The sequence below is a fragment of the Ursus arctos genome, unplaced genomic scaffold (assembly GCF_023065955.2).
Source record: "Ursus arctos isolate Adak ecotype North America unplaced genomic scaffold, UrsArc2.0 scaffold_29, whole genome shotgun sequence".
In the NCBI taxonomy this organism is placed as follows: domain Eukaryota; kingdom Metazoa; phylum Chordata; class Mammalia; order Carnivora; family Ursidae; genus Ursus; species Ursus arctos.
In genome coordinates, this window is record NW_026622974.1 from 4,323,190 (window position 1) to 4,342,233 (window position 19,044).

General features: G+C 46.5%; 2 protein-coding genes across 9 annotated transcripts in view; both read left to right on the forward strand.

Annotated features, from left to right (window-relative positions):
* BICRAL (BICRA like chromatin remodeling complex associated protein) overlaps nt 1–5,188 on the forward strand; it is a 96,764-nt gene extending 91,576 nt beyond the window's left edge. For all 5 annotated transcript variants that reach the window (XM_044387220.3, XM_048219702.2, XM_044387221.3 and 2 more), the window contains one exon: nt 1,294–5,188. In XM_044387220.3, coding sequence (XP_044243155.2) covers nt 1,294–2,081 — 788 coding nt within the window. In that variant the 3' untranslated portion in view covers nt 2,082–5,188. The remainder of the gene's footprint in view (nt 1–1,293) is intronic.
* Nucleotides 5,189–11,363: 6,175 nt separating this feature from the next.
* On the forward strand, nt 11,364–18,201 carry RPL7L1 (ribosomal protein L7 like 1). Of its 4 annotated transcripts, none has more exons than XM_026507429.4 (7): nt 11,364–11,920; nt 12,548–12,656; nt 13,328–13,491; nt 14,557–14,694; nt 15,597–15,706; nt 15,903–16,117; nt 16,550–18,201. In XM_026507429.4, the coding sequence occupies exons 1-6, from the start codon at nt 11,880–11,882 to the stop codon at nt 16,109–16,111; spliced, it is 771 nt and encodes a 256-aa protein (XP_026363214.1). In that variant the 5' UTR covers nt 11,364–11,879; the 3' UTR covers nt 16,112–16,117; nt 16,550–18,201. The 4 variants fall into 4 exon arrangements, with proteins under 4 accessions (XP_026363214.1, XP_026363215.1, XP_048075657.1 ...); XM_026507430.4 differs by having other exon boundaries at nt 11,536–11,920; nt 16,646–18,201; XM_048219700.2 differs by having other exon boundaries at nt 11,651–11,920; nt 13,331–13,491; nt 16,646–18,201.
* Nucleotides 18,202–19,044: the final 843 nt, after the last annotated feature.

Below are 19,044 nucleotides of genomic sequence, written 5' to 3' on the forward strand. Positions count from 1 at the left end.
TCCATTCCCCTAACTTCTTTTCTGATTCTTAAATATCAAGATTCTGCCTTATGTTTGGTGTGGCTCATGAAATCCCTAAAGAGAATAAATGATCCTTACACTTAGTCAAAAGGGAGAGTCTGAAAGAAATGCTATGTAGACAGGAGAATCCTCAATCTTTCCAAAAAGGAAGAGAATGATGGAGGATATATTTCTGTCCTTTTTTCCTAGAACCGGCCATCTCCTATTGCCTTATCTTGAATTGGGCTTATGGATAAGCCCTCCCACTTTGTCACAGCTCCGCAGACACGAGTGTCCCGAGGACACGGATGTGCTCCATCCCCCGTGTATTTGCCTACACAGCCTGTGTTTGTTGAATGGAGTCTTCTTTTTAGATGTCAAGGCTGTGTCCCCTACATCTCACATTTTGTGATTTGGCGAAGAAATTGACATTTTGGCTTTACAGATGTCATCAGAGCCCTGTTTCACCTTTTCTGCCCTTCTGTGACAGCGGGCTGCCTCTGTGCCCTCAACCTCCCAGATCCTCCTAACATTTCTCTTGCATCCTGGGCCCCTCAAGCCTGGTGCCGGGCAGTGCTCACTCACAGACCTAGTTAACCCACACGCCATTGTCCTTCCAAGCAGATACCATTTCGAATGCGTGTTGACCATTTGTTTGTTGCTCCTGGCAAAGTGCAGCTTTATAAAGCCTGGTCCCTTCACACATGTCTACAGGGACCGAAGTGCCATCACCCAAAGACAAGCTGTTTTGTCCACTCCCGCCCCCACCCTAAAGCCTCATTCCAGGGCCCTCTGCTCCAAGGGAGAACCCAAGCTGATACTAGCGTCGAATTTCTGTTTTCAGACTGTTTCAAAGCAGCCATTAATAAAAAACTAGCTAAAGAGAACACTAAGAGGGGCCCCTGGCTGGCCTAGTTGATAGCGCATGCGACTCTTGATCTCAAGGTTGTGGGTTCAAGCCCCAGGTTGGGTGGAGCGATTACCTAAATAAATAAGTAAATAAACTTTAAAAAAAGAGAACACTAAGAGATCAAGACAAGTAGAGCTTTTTGCCCACCCTGGTTTCCCATTTGTCACCAAGCAGCTACCTTTTCAAACAGGTTTGACTTTCTTGTCTGGAAGCCACGGCTGCTGTTACGGGAAGGCCCCTCGAGTGTCACGCCCCTGCACGTTCGTAGACACGCAAGACTGGCTCACGGGGCTGGGCTGGGCTTGCACCTGACCCACCGGGGGGTCTGCTGCAGTGTCCTTCCTCTCGCGTTCATTCAGTGTTCTTTTTGTTCCCATTTCCAGAGGGTTTTCAGGCTGATTTCTGTTGTTCCTTCCAACTTGATAAAGCTGCTCACGAGACGCAGTTTGGCCGCAGTGACCAGCACGGCAGTAAAGCAGCCAGCTCTCTACACCTGACGGCCAAGGCCCAGAGCCGAGACCGAGCCAAACCAGGCCTGGCAGAACCAACGAATCATGACCAGTTTCATCTAGTGCCTAATCACATCGTGGTCTCCGCAGAAGGAAACATTTCTAAAAAAACTGAATGCCTCGGCAGAGCACTGAAATTTGACAAGGCGGGCTTAGCTCAGTACCGGAGCGCATCCGAAGAGAAGAGCAGCCGGAGAGAGTCCGTGAAGGCCGGCGAGTGCTCCCCCGGCCCCGAAGGGCACCGGAAAACCTCATCCCGAGGGGATCATGGTACTGAGAGCAAACTCTCCAGTATCCTAGTAGATTCTCACTTGGAGATGACGTGTAACAATTCCTTCCAGGACAAAACTCTGAGGAATTCTCCAAAGAATGAAGTTTTACACAGAGACATCATGAAAGGGTCGGGCGAGCCCCAGCCAGATCTGCAGCTCACTAAGAGTTTAGAAACAACGTTTAAGAACATCTTAGAACTTAAAAGGGCCGGGCGGCAGCCCCAGAGTGACCCCACGGTTAGCGGCTCTGTTGAGTTAGACTTCCCCAACTTTTCTCCAATGGCTTCGCAGGAAAACTGCCTGGAAAAGTTCATCCCGGACCACAGCGAAGGCATTGTAGAAACTGACTCCATTTTAGAAGCAGCTGTAAATAGTATCCTAGAGTGTTAATAGCAGCAGCCCTTCCCCACCCCGCCCCGAAACCCCGCCCCGGACAAGTTACATTCTTTCCTGGCAAAAGCAAATGGAAGTGGTCTCCTGTCTCCAGCCTGCTGGATCTTTCATCACAGGTTGTTCTTTCTGATCTCGATCCCATTCTTTGTTTCAGAGCAATACTCGTCGTGGTTACAGGGAGATCCTTTCGCGAAACGATTCCTTGTTAGAAAGCAGTCTGATAGGCCCGACACATTTCAAGTGTTAGGAAAGTGCTTATAGTCATTTCTGTGTTTGTTTACTTGTTTTAATTTAAAACAAAACACCGTATAACTCGCTGAGATCACAGTACACTTGGCCCTGGGTAAAATTCTGACAATCATAAGTCATTTGAAAAGAACAGACTTATTAAAGAAAATCAAACAGGACTGATAGAAGCTACTTTTTAAAGAATATCCCAGTGCATCTCCAGATTTTGCTGTTTGGGGTTTGTTGTCGTGGTCGTTGGGAGGGCGGACCGCCGGGTCGCGCCCCCTCAGCCTTCTCTGAGCGGTGAGTTGCCGGCTGCTCTACCAGGGATGCCACAGCCCCCGGAAGCAGCCGGTAGCGCACAAACAGGGCATTTGTAGGGTTTCCTTGCTCATCGTTCAAGTTCAAGTGCTTTTCTGATGCTCCCGGAGCAAAGCCTCATGCTTTTCAGCCGATGCGCGTTGAGTTTCATCTAGGGAATGCTCTGTTCTTAGTTGCAACAGCATGGCTTGAGATCATTTCACCAGGCCAAATAAAGGAAAACGGAAACCAGTTAAGTGGCACAGTGTACAGGGGAGGCCGGGATAGATAGAGCCTTGAGGAATATAATATGTATATATGTAAAAGCATATATATGTGAACTATTGAGGAAAAAAAAAAAAACAAGCGTTTTGCATTTTCTAATTGGATATAGTCAACATATGCTGTATGTTTTTGTTTGTTGCTGGGTTTCCTTTCATTTAATCTCTCCACCCCCTCTCCCACAAATAGCCAAGCGTCCAAAGCACTTTCGTTCGAAAACTATGTTGTAATTTTTCAGTTTAAACTTTAAGGGGACTTTGGCCTTGTTTTTGCTTCTTGTCTGAGAACAGTAGTCACCCCCCCGCCCCGGCAGCAATCATTACCAAAACACAGACAAACCAAAGTAACCAGCCAGCCCCCCCACTGAAAGAAAAGATCTGAGACACGGGATTCCCACTTGAGAGCCAAAGGACATTGCCCTGTCGTGGTCTGTGTGCGGCCCGTGTTCGTATTAGTGAACATGACTTATTGCTTTATTTATTTATATTTCTTTTCAGGGAGATTTCCCCGGTTTCCTTCCTTGTGTTCCTGCCCCAGGCCATCCCATCTCTGCTCTTCCCTTCATCCTCGGTGTCATTATGACCAGCCAGTCTCTCCCATCATTGGGAAGGCGACATAACGGTGTTTCATACCCGCCCTCCCCCACATGTGCCTGCATGTACCTGAGCTGTTCAGATCCCGAGGCCACTCTGGTGACAGCATGGACACACCCACTCTTCCTCCCCTGTGTGCGCACTCTCTCATTTATTCTGATCTCTCTGGCTTTAGAGGTGCGCCCACTCGTCTCCACTCCCACACAGTGCCAGCATCTGTTTCTGGCTGTTGCCAGAACGGGGATGGACCCCCATTGTCATCATGTTGGGCGCTTCTTCTCCAGATTGGCCTGTGATGGAAAGGAAGGCTTCTGGTTATTCAAAACACGGCAACAGAAGACCCAGTCTCTCCCTGTCCCTCTCTGTCCCCACACTGCCTTCAAAGGAGCCCCCTCAGACAGCCAGTCTTCATAAAAGCAAAGTACCTTCTCCCCAGCCCCAGCCCCACCCCGGCCAATAGAACTTGGAAAATCTGGGCCATTTTAGGGTTCCCATTTTTTCCTTATTTGTGCCAATGTCCAAGTTGCAGATTTCCCCTTTTCCCTGTATTGTAACATATTAGAAGATAAGTTGGTATTGCCAGTTGGAACTTTCTGTTTGGGCAGCCCTGGGGTAACACCCTGCCCTGAACCCTGTGATTTCATAGGCTCTTCTCTTAGGACTCATGCTTCCCTCATTCCTAGCAAGACTTAAAAATGGCCCCTCCTAATCAAATTCTTCTCATTGTGGAACTCTCTACCCGGAAGCCTTCATGTAGGCTACTTAATGGGTTACATTAATTACTGCCAATCAGTGGAATTCTTAAGAAAAAGATAAACTTCATGTACATTTGTCACCTCCCTTTCTTCCCTGTCCTGCCCTGCTACCCCAACCCCCGCCTTTCTAAGCACCATCTCAAAGGGTCTTTTCAGCCCTGACACTTGTCTAGCAAACTGAGAGCCTAATTTACCAAAATGAAACTTGTAAATTCTTGTGTCTTTGTATGTAAGTTTACTTTCTATGGAGGAAAGATTCTAGATAATGACAAATGAAGATTACGAAATGTATTTTACTCCTGTGATTAGGTTAAGCGCACATGGGTCCTAACTCGCATGTCGAGCCCCCTCTGGCGAAGGGTAAGAGAGCTCCACCTCGGACGGCCAACTTTCAGTTGTTCAGGTTCATTAGTCAAGGTTAAGTTTTAGAACTACTTGTACTCAGTAACAAAAATCATTTACTTCCCTTTTTTTTTTCCGTTGTTGTTGTGAAAAAGTGTGTATTTGTTATTAAGCATTTGATTTTCTGTGTCCTTAAGTACTGCCTAAAGATAAAGCAAATTTTAAACTGGCAATTACGAAAAAGAACTATTTTAGCTCTGAAGAATTGAGTAGATTTTGTTAGATTAGGGAGGCCTTACAGACTGACTTGACTTACAGAGGACGCGTCACTCACTGTCAGCGTGGTGTGGGCTTTATTTGCTTAAATACCTTCATTTGTATAGTACGTCTCACTTGAAATTGCTTTGTATACATTTTGTAAAAATATTTATAAAATGTTTTGTAAAAAAAAGTATAACAAATTGCAGTTTATTTTGTTATGTTGGATAAATACTGTTAAAAGAAACCAGTCAGTAATTATATTGTTAATCCATGGTTAGGAAATGTTTAGTTGGAGATTACGAAATGAAACAACCATTGCAATACAGCCAAAGATTTGGGAAAATGTGCAACTGTGATTGTCTTGATTTTGCAAATAGGAATGGCTCTTTCCCCAGAAGAAAAGGGTAAGTAAGTGTTCAGTGGGAGTTCAACCGAAATAGATTTACCATCCCAAACAGGAGACGAACTAGTGAGGGAATAGGATTGTAATTGATCGGCCTTTCCAAATGATTTCAAATTCAACAGGGTGGGTGGGTGAGAAAGTTTAGTCGCGTCTGTCTCCGGCCTCCGTCCTGGCTCTTGTTACATGGGTCCTTAACTGAGGAAGGAAAAAGAAGGAAAAATGGGGTCATTTGAGAAGTTACATAAATGAGCCTCGATCTGCAGGAGGTTTTCTTCAGTATATTTATTTTGTTTCAGTTAAGGACAAGAAGGCTAAGGGATAGGGACAGAAAACTATTTTACAGAAGACTTATGCCAGAATTAACATGCTTCTCTCTGGATTCACACATTTGAGCCATTGAGAAATACCTCTGTAACCTTATCTGTAAAATCAGCCCCCTTGAGGCCCTTCTGAATTCCTGCCCTCATAAGTGGGACTCTGTCCCAATTGTTAGGGAAACTACCATAGGGTGAAATGTATTTCTGGGGGTGAAGGTAGAAGGCTCCTTAAATTTTTCTTTGGGGCCTAGGATTTACACTAACATTCCTTATGGTTTAATTATGCCGCCCTCACACACACACACACACACACACACACACACCTTAAAGCAGTAGCAGTTAGGAAATCAGGATTCTGCAGTAATCAATATATAAACAGGAAGTTGTTCTCCTATAACTAACAGCAGTCAGAGTCATTACTGATAGAATAGTTACATCAGTCGATGGATCCCTTAATGTCTTTTGCAGTGTTGCCCTGATGTCAAGATTCTCTTGCTAAGGACAAATGTGTACCCAACATGACCTTCCTTACCCCCTTCAGGCGATTTGCAATGGGAGTGCCCCATGAATGAAGAAGGAAGGATGATCTGGCTGCTTGATTAGGACCAGTGTCTGTTCCCCAGGGCCATGCCCAGAGGAAAAACCAGGCATCGTCTCTAAGGATGGTTAAAGCCCTCAGTCCTGTGTATGGGGGGGGGGGGTTCCAGGAAGGGGGCCAGTGGATTATTTGGGGACAAAGAGAAAAGGAAGAAACCACAGTCTGGGGGCGCTGAGACACCACTGCTCAGGCTGGACGGCTGTGCTGTCCTCCAGGGGCTGGCTGGTTGCAGGCTCTGACTTTCAGCCTTGTGTATGTTCTCCGAGACGGAGTGAGAGTCCTGGGTGTCCAGCTGCAGGTGGAGAGCATCAGCCGCCATACGTTGCTTGAGCGCTTGACAGGCACCGTGCTAGGCACTAGGGACACGTGGATAATTCAGGTCTGACTTCTACTTGCGAGGAGCTCACAGTTTAGAGAGGGAACAAGCACACGAATAACTGCATTACATTTGGGAATTGACTGGAGTTCGGGAGAGAAGGCAGTAGGGCTAAAATTCTTCCAGCCTCTCACTTCGGTAGAGTTGCAGTCTGTATTCCAGCGTCCTGCTTCTTGGTACATCCTGAGTCACATTTGAGAAAAATGTACGATACTTTGTGCAGGAGTAAAGGTAAAGGCATTTTGTTATCAGAGTGTTAAATATATGGAGAAGTCTGGTTCACACAAATGGCAGGGGCACCTTTGTGCTCGAGTGGATTCTGTAATATGGATAGCCTGTGTCTATGTTGCTGCCCGTAAAAGGCCTTGAAGCCCTACTCTACATTCCCCATGGGCATGTGCTGGAGCCCGGCCTTTGAACACACTTGCAGAGGCAAGAAGATCCTCAGGGGGGAAAATCAGTTCTGTGAGGGTCCAGGGAAGCAGTGCAACAGGACGGGCAGAAGTGCTTCTGGCCGCAGAACCTAGAAATGGGTTCTAGGACCTTATCTAACACGTAATTAGAGATCTTAGTTTAAGTTCCTCTCAGCCTCGACTTCCTTGCCTATAAACTAGGAAGATTTGTCCCGGCCCCCCACTCCTTAAGGTGTAAAATGAGGTGTTACTAAAGTGTGGAAGGTGGAAGAAGCTAAGGGCCATCATCCCTGAAATAATTCCGGGGAGGTTTGAGTTTTTGTTTTGCCTTTGGTCATACCTCCCGCACACAGTCTGCTTCCTGCTCTAGCTTTCCTGGGTCTAACCTGGCCCCTCAAACGGCTGCTGCCCTTCACAGGTTCTCTCCTTTTTCCTTCACACTTCTGCCCCCGTCTGCTTGTCTTTCATCAGAATCAAAAGCTGTTGGCCACGCTGTCTTCCCCAACTCTAGGCTCGGCTGGCTGCTCTCACCCTAACCCCTTTCCCTCCTCATTCCTCCTAACCCCGTGTCACTCTCTGAGGAAGCAACAAGGAAAACGAAACAAAAGAAGTCAGCTTCCAGAAGGCTCCTTAGACAAGAAAGAGGTTTGGGGCTGATGGGAAATTGCAGATGGCGCCCCCTTTTGGGTGCGGTGGGTGTGGTGGTTTTACCTCACTGAGAAGGCACTGCTTAATTATCTCTTAAATGATTCCAAATAATCCCAAAGTGCAGACGATATAGAAGTAACCTGTGGTGGAATATGCTAGGAAAGGAACCCTGGAGTCAAGCCAGAGAGCCAGAAAATGTCCTGAAAGGACTCTTAAAAAAAAAAGAGTCAAGTGGTATCTAAAACAGACAAATCAAAATAATAAGCAAGTAGATAAATAAAACAGGCAAATCACAAGAACCTGATTCCCTAGACAGTTGTTTTTTTTTTAAGATTTTATTTATTTATTTATTTGACAGACTGAGAGAGAGGGAACACAAGCAGGGGGAGTGGGAGGGGGAGAAGCAGGCTCCCCACTGAGCAGGGAGCCCGATGTGGGGCTGGATCCCAGGACCCCAGGATCATGACCTGAGCCGAAGGCAGACACTTAATGACAGAACTACCCAGGCACCCCACCTAGACAGTTTTCTCTTTCTTTTTTTTTAAGATTTTTTTTTTTTTTTTTTTTTGGCTTACTTGTGAGAGAGAGCAAGAGACCACAAGCAGGGGGAACAGCAGAGGGAGAGGGAAAAGCAGACTCCCCGCTGAACAGAGAGCCAGACTGGGGCCTAAATCCCAGGACCCCGAGATCCTGACCTGAGCCTAAGGCAGATGCTTAACCAACTGAGCCACCCAGGTGCCCCGACAGGTTTTTTTTCTTAAACCAATACACACGGAATAAATGAAAAACATAGCACAAAATGTAAGTCTTCCTATTTCAGGCCCCACTCCCATTTCCCAAAAATAACCCCCATCAACACTTTCTTGTATATACTGCCAAAATTGTTACATACAAATACATCTATAGCCAAAAAACAAAAACCACAAAACAACAAGGGACCACTCTCTTACACCCTAGTCTGTATCTTGCTTTTTCAAATGTAACCAAATATCTGAGAGTATTCTTTGGTTGCAAGAAACCGATCTCCTTGGTTAACCAGCATAATGGAGTTTTATAGGAAAGATAAGGATTGACCAGACAGGAACTTCCTGTCTTCCCCAGACAGGAACAAGGAAACTCCAGGTTTTCGTACGTAGAAATTCTTAAAAGACTTGCCCCAAACCTCCTTTGTTTCTTCCATCGTCACCCTGCTCAAGATTCAAAACCCAGAGGGGGGGAGTTTTTTGGTTTTTGTTTTTTAAGATGATTTATTTATTAGAGAGAGGGAGGGGGAGAAAGCTCGAGCAGGGGCAGGAGCAGAGGGAGAGGAGAATCTCCAGCAGGCTCCCTGCTGAGTGTGGCGCCAACTCGGGCTCAACCTCACCACCCTGAGATCGTGACCTGAGCTGAAACCAAGAGTCAGACGTATAACTGACTGAGCCACCCAGGCGCCCCCCCCCCCCCCCCCCCCGCCCAGAAGAAAGAAGTTTATAGCATTTCATGCCTCCTCCTACTGAGGAGATGGAAGGAGTTGAAAAGATCTTCCAGAAACCCCTTCAACTTATGTATTGGGAGGACAAACATTTAGATTTGGCACCCCACTCCACTCCGCAATTGTACATGAGGAAGGAGAGACCAGTCCACAAGAGAAATAAGATACTGTTAGGAAGTGGAAATGGAGACCAGCAGGCCAAAAAATGAAAAACACCATTAAGATTTTGGGACGTGAAGATCTACCTCATTGCATATAATCGTATAGTCTTCCATAATTTATTTAATCATTCCCTCAAGATGGACAACTAAAGCGGTCAAGAAAAGAGGCCTATGACAACAGGCTAAAAAGAATAAGATTCTTGGGGCACCTGGGTGGCTCAGTCGGTTAAGCGTCCAACTTAGTTTCAGCTCAAGTCATGATCTCAGGGTGGTGAGATCAAGCCTGTGTGGGGCTCTGCACTCAGCGGGGAGTCTGCTTGAGATTCTCTGCCTCTCCCTCTCCCTCTCCCCCCACTCTCTCTCCCTCTCTCTAAAATAAATAAAATCTTAAGAAAAAAAAAAAAAGTGGGGCACCTGGGTGGCTCAGTCAGTTGAGCATCTGACTCGACCCCAGCTCAGGTCGTGATAGCAGGGTTGTGGGATGGAGACCGTGTGGGGCTCCGCCCTCAGCGCAGAGCCGGCTTGTCCCTCTCCCTCTGCTCCTCCCCCTGCCCTTGCGCATGCACTAAATAAATAAAATCTTAAAAAAAAAAAAAAAAAGATTCTTGAGGCTGTAAACAGTTATTCCTCATACTCACTACCCCCACTTTGAAATAAAGTCTTGTATCTTGCCTAGTGTGGAGCATATGGTCAATGCTCAGTAAACAACATGTATTAAGTTGGTGAATAATTTGGGGTTGAAGATGTCTGGATGTCTTTTCCTCTGGATCTTTGTGGAACGAGGGCTTAGGCACTGAGAATAAGTACTCTCCTAGCACCATCTGCTGGCATTGGAAAACCTTTCCTGAATCATGGCCTCCACCTCCCTTTCGGCCAATATTGTTAATAGCCATGAAATTCCTCTTCTTAAGACCTTCAGTACCGCAGAACTTTCCTTTTATCTGTACATAGAAACACTTATAAAATAGTGACTTATTTTTGTTCCTTGTTTACTATCTAATAAATGTTTTACACTTTGGTGATCTTCGTTTTTGCCTTTTTACAAAGTAAGACACATGTGAGATGCTAAGTGAATGAGAAGGAGCCTCACACCGTCTTTGACTCCAAAGACTGTGTTGTCCTTTGACATTTGCTCCTCAGGTAATGAGCTCTGTGTATGGCACTATCCTTCTGGTGGAACTAGTTACATATCACATTCCAATATGATGCTTTGAGCTTAGTTAAAAAGCCCCGCAGGTGCCCACTATGGGGGCAGGAGCTGTAGAAGACAAAGAAGTGTAAGTTCCCTGCAGAGCACCCCATCTAATCAGGGAAGCAGTATGTCAAACAGTATAGGATAAAGTCTGTGGTGATGCCTGTAGGTGCCCAGCGCCGGGTGATGACATTGGGATACATACTGTGCTAGACATCCAATGCCTGGAGATATTTTTGTTTGCCACATTTGGGGTGGGGACGCTACTGGCATGTAGTTGGCAGAAGCCTGGGATGCTGCTAAATATCCCACAATGCACGGGGCGACCCTCCATAATAAAGAACTATCTGGCCCAAAAAAAGCCGATAGTGCCGAGATTGAGAAGCCCGCGCTGGACCTTTAGCAACTGCCATGAGTGAGGCAGGCATGATCCCTGCCCTCCTAGTATCATGGAGAAATGTTAAAAATATAATGTGTTGACGGAATTCAGAGAAAGGAAAGAGACTACCCTATAGTCTTGCTAAAGTTCAGTCCATAGACCTGAAGCATGGCATCACTTTGAAGCAAGCAAAAAAAGCGGAATATCAACCCCTCCCCCATCTCACTGAAGGAAAATCTGCATTTTAACAAGACTGCATATTAGTGCTGGAGACAGCGCTGCGCTGGAGGTTTCCAGAACACAGGACGTGGGTTATTTTTCATTGTTTTATGAAGACCAGGAAAGAAGGAAGCAAATTCCAGGTGGTGAGAGCTATATGAGGGAAGATTCTGAGATGGCGAGGAGGAATTTCTAGTTTTCCATCCAGCACTCATAACTAACATAGTGTCGCCCCCTTACAGTCAGACATTGTGCTAAGCGCTTTATTTGGACTATTTCACGTAATCTTCGTAACGCTCTGGGTAGGTCCATTTGAGGGGTAAAGCAAACCAAGGTACAGAGGAGTTAAAACTGGGACCTAGTGACGGCAGATGGAATCGAAGCTGCATTCTCTCCCACCCGAAATCCTCCACAAACACCTCCACCCACACGTGAGAGCCGAAGTCACGGCCCCAGCTCTCCCCACCCAGCAAAAAGCCAACAAGCAAGCCAGCCAGCCCTCCTTCCCGGACTCGCGCCGCCGAAGAGGAGCCGGAGGAGCGGCGCGCCCTCCACACCGGAAGTCGTAGTGCAACGTGGGAAGCGTCTTTGCTTATTAGCCCGGCCACCGGCATTAAACGAATATAGCGTAAAGGAAGACAGCGGGATCTTGAAGATGACACAGACCCTAAAGTGCTTGGAAGCAGTGCGAAGAAAGTTTTGTGCAACATTCGGCAGGCATCTGTGTTAGCGAGACCTCAGCCGTTCACTGCAGTTCCCTGGCTGCCGGGGTGGTACGACCGGGAGCTAGAAAACACATCTCTATGGTCAAGTGAATATAGAGCGGTCCTCTCTTCCCCCACGTGGTGGGGCTGCGCATGAGCAGTAGCCGCAGCTTCGGAAACATGGCGGAGCAAGAGTGAGTGTCTGGGCTTTGAATCTCTCGAGTGGGGTCTTGAGCATCTGGTGCCATCCACGGTGTTTATTCTTCGGCGGCGCAAAATAAGGCTACTTGGGGACTTATGGAAGAGAACAGAAAAGACTCCAGATTACAGAGGGTGGGATGAGGAGGAAGGAGCCGTAGGGCTCGGGCTGACGGTCAGACGGAGGGAGCCGCCGTCAAGTTCGGGTTACCTGGAGCGGCGAGGATTGAGTTTCTGGCGGCGGGCTGAAGAGTGCCAGTCTTGGGTTCACTCAGCCTGACTTAAGTATTACTCCTGCCGATGGGTCTGCACCCGTCCCAACCCCACGGGGCTTTACTAGAATCACGTAGCTGCTAGTGTTTTTACAAGGCTGTGGCAGTAAAAGCTCCATGGAGGCATACGAGGGCCAGGGGCCAAGGGGTTCATGACTTTTTACTGCTTTAGGAAAGAGTGAACGTTAAGGGGTCCATTTTGAGGACTGAAGTCAGAAACCACAGGTTTCAAGGAAGTCTGTCTTTAGGAATTTGAAGAGAGTGATGTTTGTCGAAGCCCAAGAGGTGGTTTAGAAATTCATTGAGATTTGTTTTTTAAACACTATCGCTGATTCCAATTTTCTGTATCAGGCAAAGAAAAAAGATTCCATTGGTTCCAGAAAATCTCCTGAAAAAGAGGAAGGCCTATCAGGCCCTTAAAGCCACTCAAGCAAAGCAGGCACTTTTGGACAAGAAGGAGGTAATGATGGGGAACCAGAAGAAGGGACTTAGAATGTGTATTTGGTGAGTTATATCTAGCATATGTTGAACTGGATTTGGTATCGACAGTCCTTTCCCCATCGATTCCAACAGGTATAGGGTTCATGTGTTCATTTAACAGGTATTTATTAAACGCTTTCTGCAGGTAAAATACTGAAGTAGAGTTTGTAAAGGAAAAAGTGGAGAAGAGATTGTACTATTTAGGTTCATACCAAGTGATTTGATAGACCAAACTTGCTTGTGTACCTGGAAGAAAACATATTTTTTTAAAAATACACCAGTTTTTGCTATTTGCTAAACATTTTTGGAAAATACATATTTTGGAGTCAGGAAAATGAAACAAGCTAATGCTTATTCTGTACTTTATGATACTTAACTACAGTGTTAGGTTCCATAAACGTGTGTTGGTAAACATTGGCTAACAGCATGTAAACTAACTTGTTTATTCATCAGAGGCTTTTCCTAGTAGTTTCTGAGTTTTCACCACTCCACCTTTACTTGGGTGTCTCATTTTTCCCTTATATAGAAGATGTGCTTCCGTTTGCGGAACCCAGTGGGAAATACACTTAATCGATAGTGACTAATGAATTACTGTTGTAGAAATAAAAAGTAGAGGCGCAAAATGGTGACGATGGTCTGCCTTCTCTGTAGCAGAAGAAAGGAAAACAGCTCAAGTTTAAGCGACTGGAATGGTTCCTACACGATTCCTGGCGGCAGCAACGTGACAGGGTGCGCCTCAGACGGCTGGAAGTGAAACCTCATGGCCTGGAAGTGCCAGATAAACATTCCTTGGCCTTTGTTGTCCGCATCCAAAGGTGGGGAGCTTGCCAGATTCCATAGGCCGGATCAGACTATTGGTTGCGCTTTAGACCCCTTCCTAGGGAGATGAACTACAGTAGGCTTTAAGCCACTAAGGCAAGTTGTGCTGGGAATTCAGGGCTGAGCACCACATAGTTTTCGTTCTCAAGATTAAGGAGGCTGATCTTAGACAGACATGAAAATGTACCCTGTGCTCTGTGAGGGTCCACTGCTGCTGGGGCATTACTGGTTCAGGACATGCTCTAAAGCAGAAACTTAAAGCTGAGACCCGCACACATGGTAGGAATTCACGAGCGTTAGGGGAAGGCTTTCCGGGCATGAGAGAGCAGAGAGCTGGGGGGCTCAATCCCAGGACTCTGGGATCATGACCTGAGTCGAAGGCAGACACTTAACCAACTGAGGTGCCCCTCAAGGAGTCTTTCTAGGAACTGAACCAAGGTCAAGTAGATGGAGCATATTCAGTGCTGGAGAGAGTTCATAAAGCTTTTTCTTCCTTTAGTTGTACTTCACCTGGTCTGCCTGCATGCACAGCTGCCTCTTCCTGTTTCCCGCACCCAGTCACCCAAACCAGAAACCCGTGGGCTTTAAATATTTTTGAGCCCTCGTTATTAACCTTCCTGGCACTTCCCATAATCTCTTTCCTGGACTAGCGCATTAGCTTTCCCACTGGTTGCCCTGCCTCTGGTGTCACACTTCCACATCTATCCTGTATGCTCTTGGTGAGTGTCAAAAAGAAAGTGGATTGTGTCGCCTTTACCTAAAATCTTTCCTGCTTTTACTGCCCACAGACGCGAGTCCAGCTGCTTTTGCTTGATATGCACAGCCTTACACACACACTCACACACACACCCCCAAACCCACACACAGAATCAGGGCCCGTCTCTATTCCTGTAGCACCGCAGGCATTGCTCCACGTCAGTCTGTTGTTACAGCTGCCACCTCTTGGCCTCACACATCCATGTCTTGCTTTCTGGATGCCCTGTGGTGGCAGACATGTCGTAGGTGCTTGCTGGACTGACATACACTGACTAAAACCTCCCATCCCCTGCCGTTCGTTTCAGGATTAATGGGGTGAGTTCACTGGTGCAGAGGACCATTGCAAGGCTTCGCCTGAAGAAGATTTTCAGTGGTGTCTTTTTCAGAGTAACCCCGCAGACCATAAAAACGCTGCGTGTAGTGGAACCTTATGTGACCTGGGGGTGAGTAAGTTTTGTGTGTGTGTGTGGATTCATATCAGATTGTATTTGAGCGTGATGAGAACATGAGGATGCACAGGAAATGAGCTTGCGTCGCTGTGTTGAAGAAACACTTTGCTGTGACCACAGTCACCAGAAGGCAGCTGTAGATCCCTGGCACACGGGGCAGGTACCACGAACAGTACCCCACAGGGCTTGTTCCCTTGCACGCTAAGGCTGAGTAAGCGGTAGAAGAGAAATTAATTCTCCGAGTCTTGAAGCAGAGCTGGGGGCCGTGCTTGTGTAAGAGTAGTGTGCCTTCAAACATGAAAACCCAGTAGAGGCCGGGATTTAATTTCAGACTCTAGCACCATCTTGAGTAGAGGGTCGTACAAGACCAGAGTCCTGAACTGTAAGTCAGCATTTGTTTTATTTTTGCCTGGGAAAGTAAAAATTTTTTTGCATGGTGAATGTTTATATCCATGCATTTTCATTTCTTTTCTTTTCTTTTTTTTTTTTTTTTAAGATTTTATTTATTTATTTGATAGAGAGCCAGGGAGAGAGGCGACGCCAGTAGGGGGAGTGGGAGAGGGAGAAGCAGGCTTCCTGCTGAGCAGGGAGCCCTGATGGGGGGCTTGATCCCAGGACCCTGGGATCATGACCTGAGCCAAAGGCAGACACTTAACGACTGAGCCACCCAGGCGCCCCATATTTTAATTTCTGACTCCACAGTCAGGGCCACTCTGGTTTTCTACTCCTTTCACATGTGTACTTCCAAGCATCCCGGCTGCAGCGTGATTGCAGGAGATTTCTTGGTGGGAAGAAGGGGTAGTGGGAGAATCTCTCCTAGCCAGGCTGCAGGACTGATTGGCCAGTGTCATGCAGTGTGCCAGGGGCTGATAAGGCTGTACTTTATTCGGCCATAGATTTCCAAATCTGAAGTCTGTCCGGGAACTCATCTTGAAACGTGGACAAGCCAAGGTCAAGAATAAAACCATCCCTTTGACAGACAACACAGTGATTGAGGAGCACCTGGGTGAGTGTTGCGCCTTAGGGGTCAGTTGGGGCAGAAAGTGAGGATCTCTGGTGGTCTTGATGTGGGATCTAGGTCATATTCTTTTTCTTGGGGTCCCAAGAACCTACCAGAGTGCCCAGCTCTGGCATGTTAGAGCCTTATAGTTTATACTGGGCCAAATGTTGATTGAAGGAATCTGTACCCTTATGTTTCCCAGGGAAGTATGGTGTTATTTGCTTGGAAGACCTCATTCATGAAATTGCCTTTCCGGGGAAGAATTTCCAGGAGATCTCTGCGTTCTTACGTCCTTTCCATCTCTCAGTGGCCCGTCATGCTACCAAGAACAGAGTGGGCTTCCTGAAGGAGGTGGGCTTACCTGGCTATCGAGGTGAAGGCATCAATCAACTCATTCGGCAGCTGAATTAAACCCAGGTGAGGCTGGAAACTGCCCTTGGGCTGACTTGTGATCGGCCATGCCTTGCCAGTTAAAAATCCTTTTGCATTTACCAGTGTCTGAGAGTAACTCTGGTACTGGGGGGAAAGAAGAGAGGGTAGCTACAGGTCTAACAGATAGAAATGTGCTTGGGACGGTGAATGCCTGGTAGGACATGGGGCTATGTGTATTCCAACAGTTACAGGCTAGAAAATGTTGAGTAGCAAAAAAAAAAAAAAAAATCTGTATTGCTGTGGTCATTTACCTAGAAATGGGGAGAGAATATTAAAAACCAATTTCAAAAAGGGTGTGAAGATCTAAACCATCTATTTTGTTGAAAGTATCTTAACTTTTTGAAATTGCTTGTTATTAATTCGAGGTGCCACCTTTCATTAAACTTTTGTTAATGAAGTTGTGTTTTTCTTCCTCAGAATATCTGAAAGCACAACGCATTGGTGGCATGTGTTTTGTCTTTTGGAATTATTACTGGTATCTTCAAAGAAGATTATTTTCTGTTATATCTTCAGAAACTAGAGGGAGGGTCAAGGAAAAGATGATGGTGCTCCCGGCAGGCACTTGTCATCACAGCCCAGTTCCACGGGAAAGTTCCAGTGTGTTTTCCACGTTGGCTGCCTCCACCACCTCTGAACTCAGCAGAGGATTCCTGCCACGGAAGAGGGAGTCCTGCTATGTCACATCTTCTATCCTGGAATTTAAAGGTGGTGAACAAATGCCCAAGCATGAGTACAAGACAGCAGTGGACCAAGCTCAGGGATGTACTTGAACCTGGGGGTTCCTGGGGCCTTGATTTGGTAGGAACTTGAAATACAATTACAAAGAGTCCATGTTCTCACTCTTGGTGACAGCTTGGCAAGTTCTCAGACTCGGCTGGCCCTGAGGTGTATCTGGTGGCTTCCTTAGCCTGGCCTGCGATTGGCTTAGTCCTTTTCTTTAGCTGGGGATCTTAACCTATCCTTGGGTCTGTGAGAAGGGACGGACCTTTTCCCAGGAAAATACTTAACACTCAAATTTTTGCTTAGACATTTCTATGTTCATAGACTCTTCTTAGGGTCCCGTGCACCTTATGTGAGGAAGTCTTGCACTACCTGGATTAGTCACCTGGGCCCAGACCTTGTTAGTCTGCTCTGGTCCCATGTCCTGTGGAAGACCAAAGCTTACCAAGATAGCTTTTCCCCTTGGAGCCAATTGGGTGTTTCCTGTTACGAACAGAGTGGTAGATTCCTGAGCGCTCCCCCCCGCCCCATCTACCTCCAGGAAATGCCCACCATTTCTTTCTGCTGGGCTTCAGGATGGGATTTTCTTGGTTTGGCATGGATGAAAGTAGTACTATTAGGTCTTTTAGGCTCCAGGCAGGCTTAATTGGACCCTCTCCTTGCATAGTCTGGAGTCCAAAAGTATTGCTGTCTACCCTGCTGGTCATGATGTAGTAGACCCAACACTGTGCTTCCAGGGACCTGAGACCTAAAGGGGGATCTGATCTTGCTTGTTTATCATCTGTGTCCCCTTCCTAGGTGGGCCTTCCTCTGCTCCTGTCACTTTGTGGCCTCAATTGCCGTCTGAGTAGTTGGTGAGGATGTGCCAGGTATAGGTTAAGACTTGAAAACATGCTTAACCGTTGTGCGCCCTGGTCCCATAAGATAGCTTTGCTGCACTTTTGGCTCATGGGGCCCTCAGACATACCTGGGAGGTTGGGTTAGACATAGAACAATGCCTTAATATGTGCCATCTTATGAGGTAATTAATTAGGTGGGTTGGCTCAAGAGTTAACCTGCCAGGAATAGATGTTAGAGCTTACACTTATACTTTAAAGCATTGTGAAATCAACTTATTTTAAAGTGACGTATCAAAAAGCCATGGGAAAAGAGCATTTGTGAGTGTGGAAGCCCAGGGTTTCTATCACAGATCTGTTTTATACTAAATACAAGAATAATGTTTCCATTCCTCCCTGCAAAATGGGGCTCTAGTCCAGCACGTGCGCCTCACTCGACACAGTTGTTCAAAGGATTAAGCAAAAGAATGGTTTTTAACTTAGAATTGTATGGAAATAAATAAGTTATAAAAATTAATGTTCTGCTGCATCGTGTACCATGATGCATCATTCCCTAAACAAGTTGTGGAACCATCATCGTTTCTGGGAAAAACGAGTCCTGTCGTGTGATCTGTAGATCGTGTATTTATGTGAATTGTTCGTGGCCACCAGCGTATATTCCCGTCAACATGTACCATCTGTGTATGTGGAAAACAGAAACCTCAGTTTCAGGAAGCAAGAGCAGGGGCAGTGAGCCACGTGGCCTGTTTAAAGAGTCCAACTTAAGAAAGTGGTTGTTGGAGCTTTTCCTTTGTTCTAAACTTAAAGCCTGACCCAACTAGTTCCAGATGGGCTTTTTTAATGCTTTGGCATTTTACTGGCTTAATGTATCTTTGAAGTCATCTGGGGCCAAGTGTAATCATCAAGCCTTGTATTATTAGCTGCTGATCTGGAGAATGGCTAAAATCCACACCGCCGGGATCCCAGATTCATTTCCACAGCCACCAGAATGAGCTGAACCAGGGGATAACCACTGACGTTCTCATTCATTACTAACCAAACTCCCCAGTGGGCCAGACCCCGTTAGTGTGTCCTCAGTATTTTAGAAACGAAAATACGTCCATGCATCTCAGTGAAGGATGAGGCCTGTCAAATACCTATAGGGACTGAAATGGGATTTTAAAAAACATTTCTTTTTAATGAGGACCACGGTCCAGAAATACGGATACAAGACAACCCTGACGGCGCTCGCAGGAGGCTTAAGTCCAGCGGAGACCGGTTGGGGCAAATGCGCAAAAGGTGAAGAACGGTGGCCTGGATCCGGGGTCCGAGTTCATGCAGGACAGTCACTCCTTCCAGGTCTAACAGGCAAAGGAC

Excerpts from the sequence above, each read along its gene's own strand:
- RPL7L1 (XM_026507429.4), top strand. The coding sequence starts at position 11,880 with ATGAGCAGTAGCCGCAGCTTCGGAAACATGGCGGAGCAAGA. Across the intron at positions 11,921-12,547 it reads GGAAACATGGCGGAGCAAGA|GCAAAGAAAAAAGATTCCAT; the intron begins GTGAGTGTCTGG and ends TTTCTGTATCAG. Across the intron at positions 14,695-15,596 it reads GAACCTTATGTGACCTGGGG|ATTTCCAAATCTGAAGTCTG; the intron begins GTGAGTAAGTTT and ends ATTCGGCCATAG.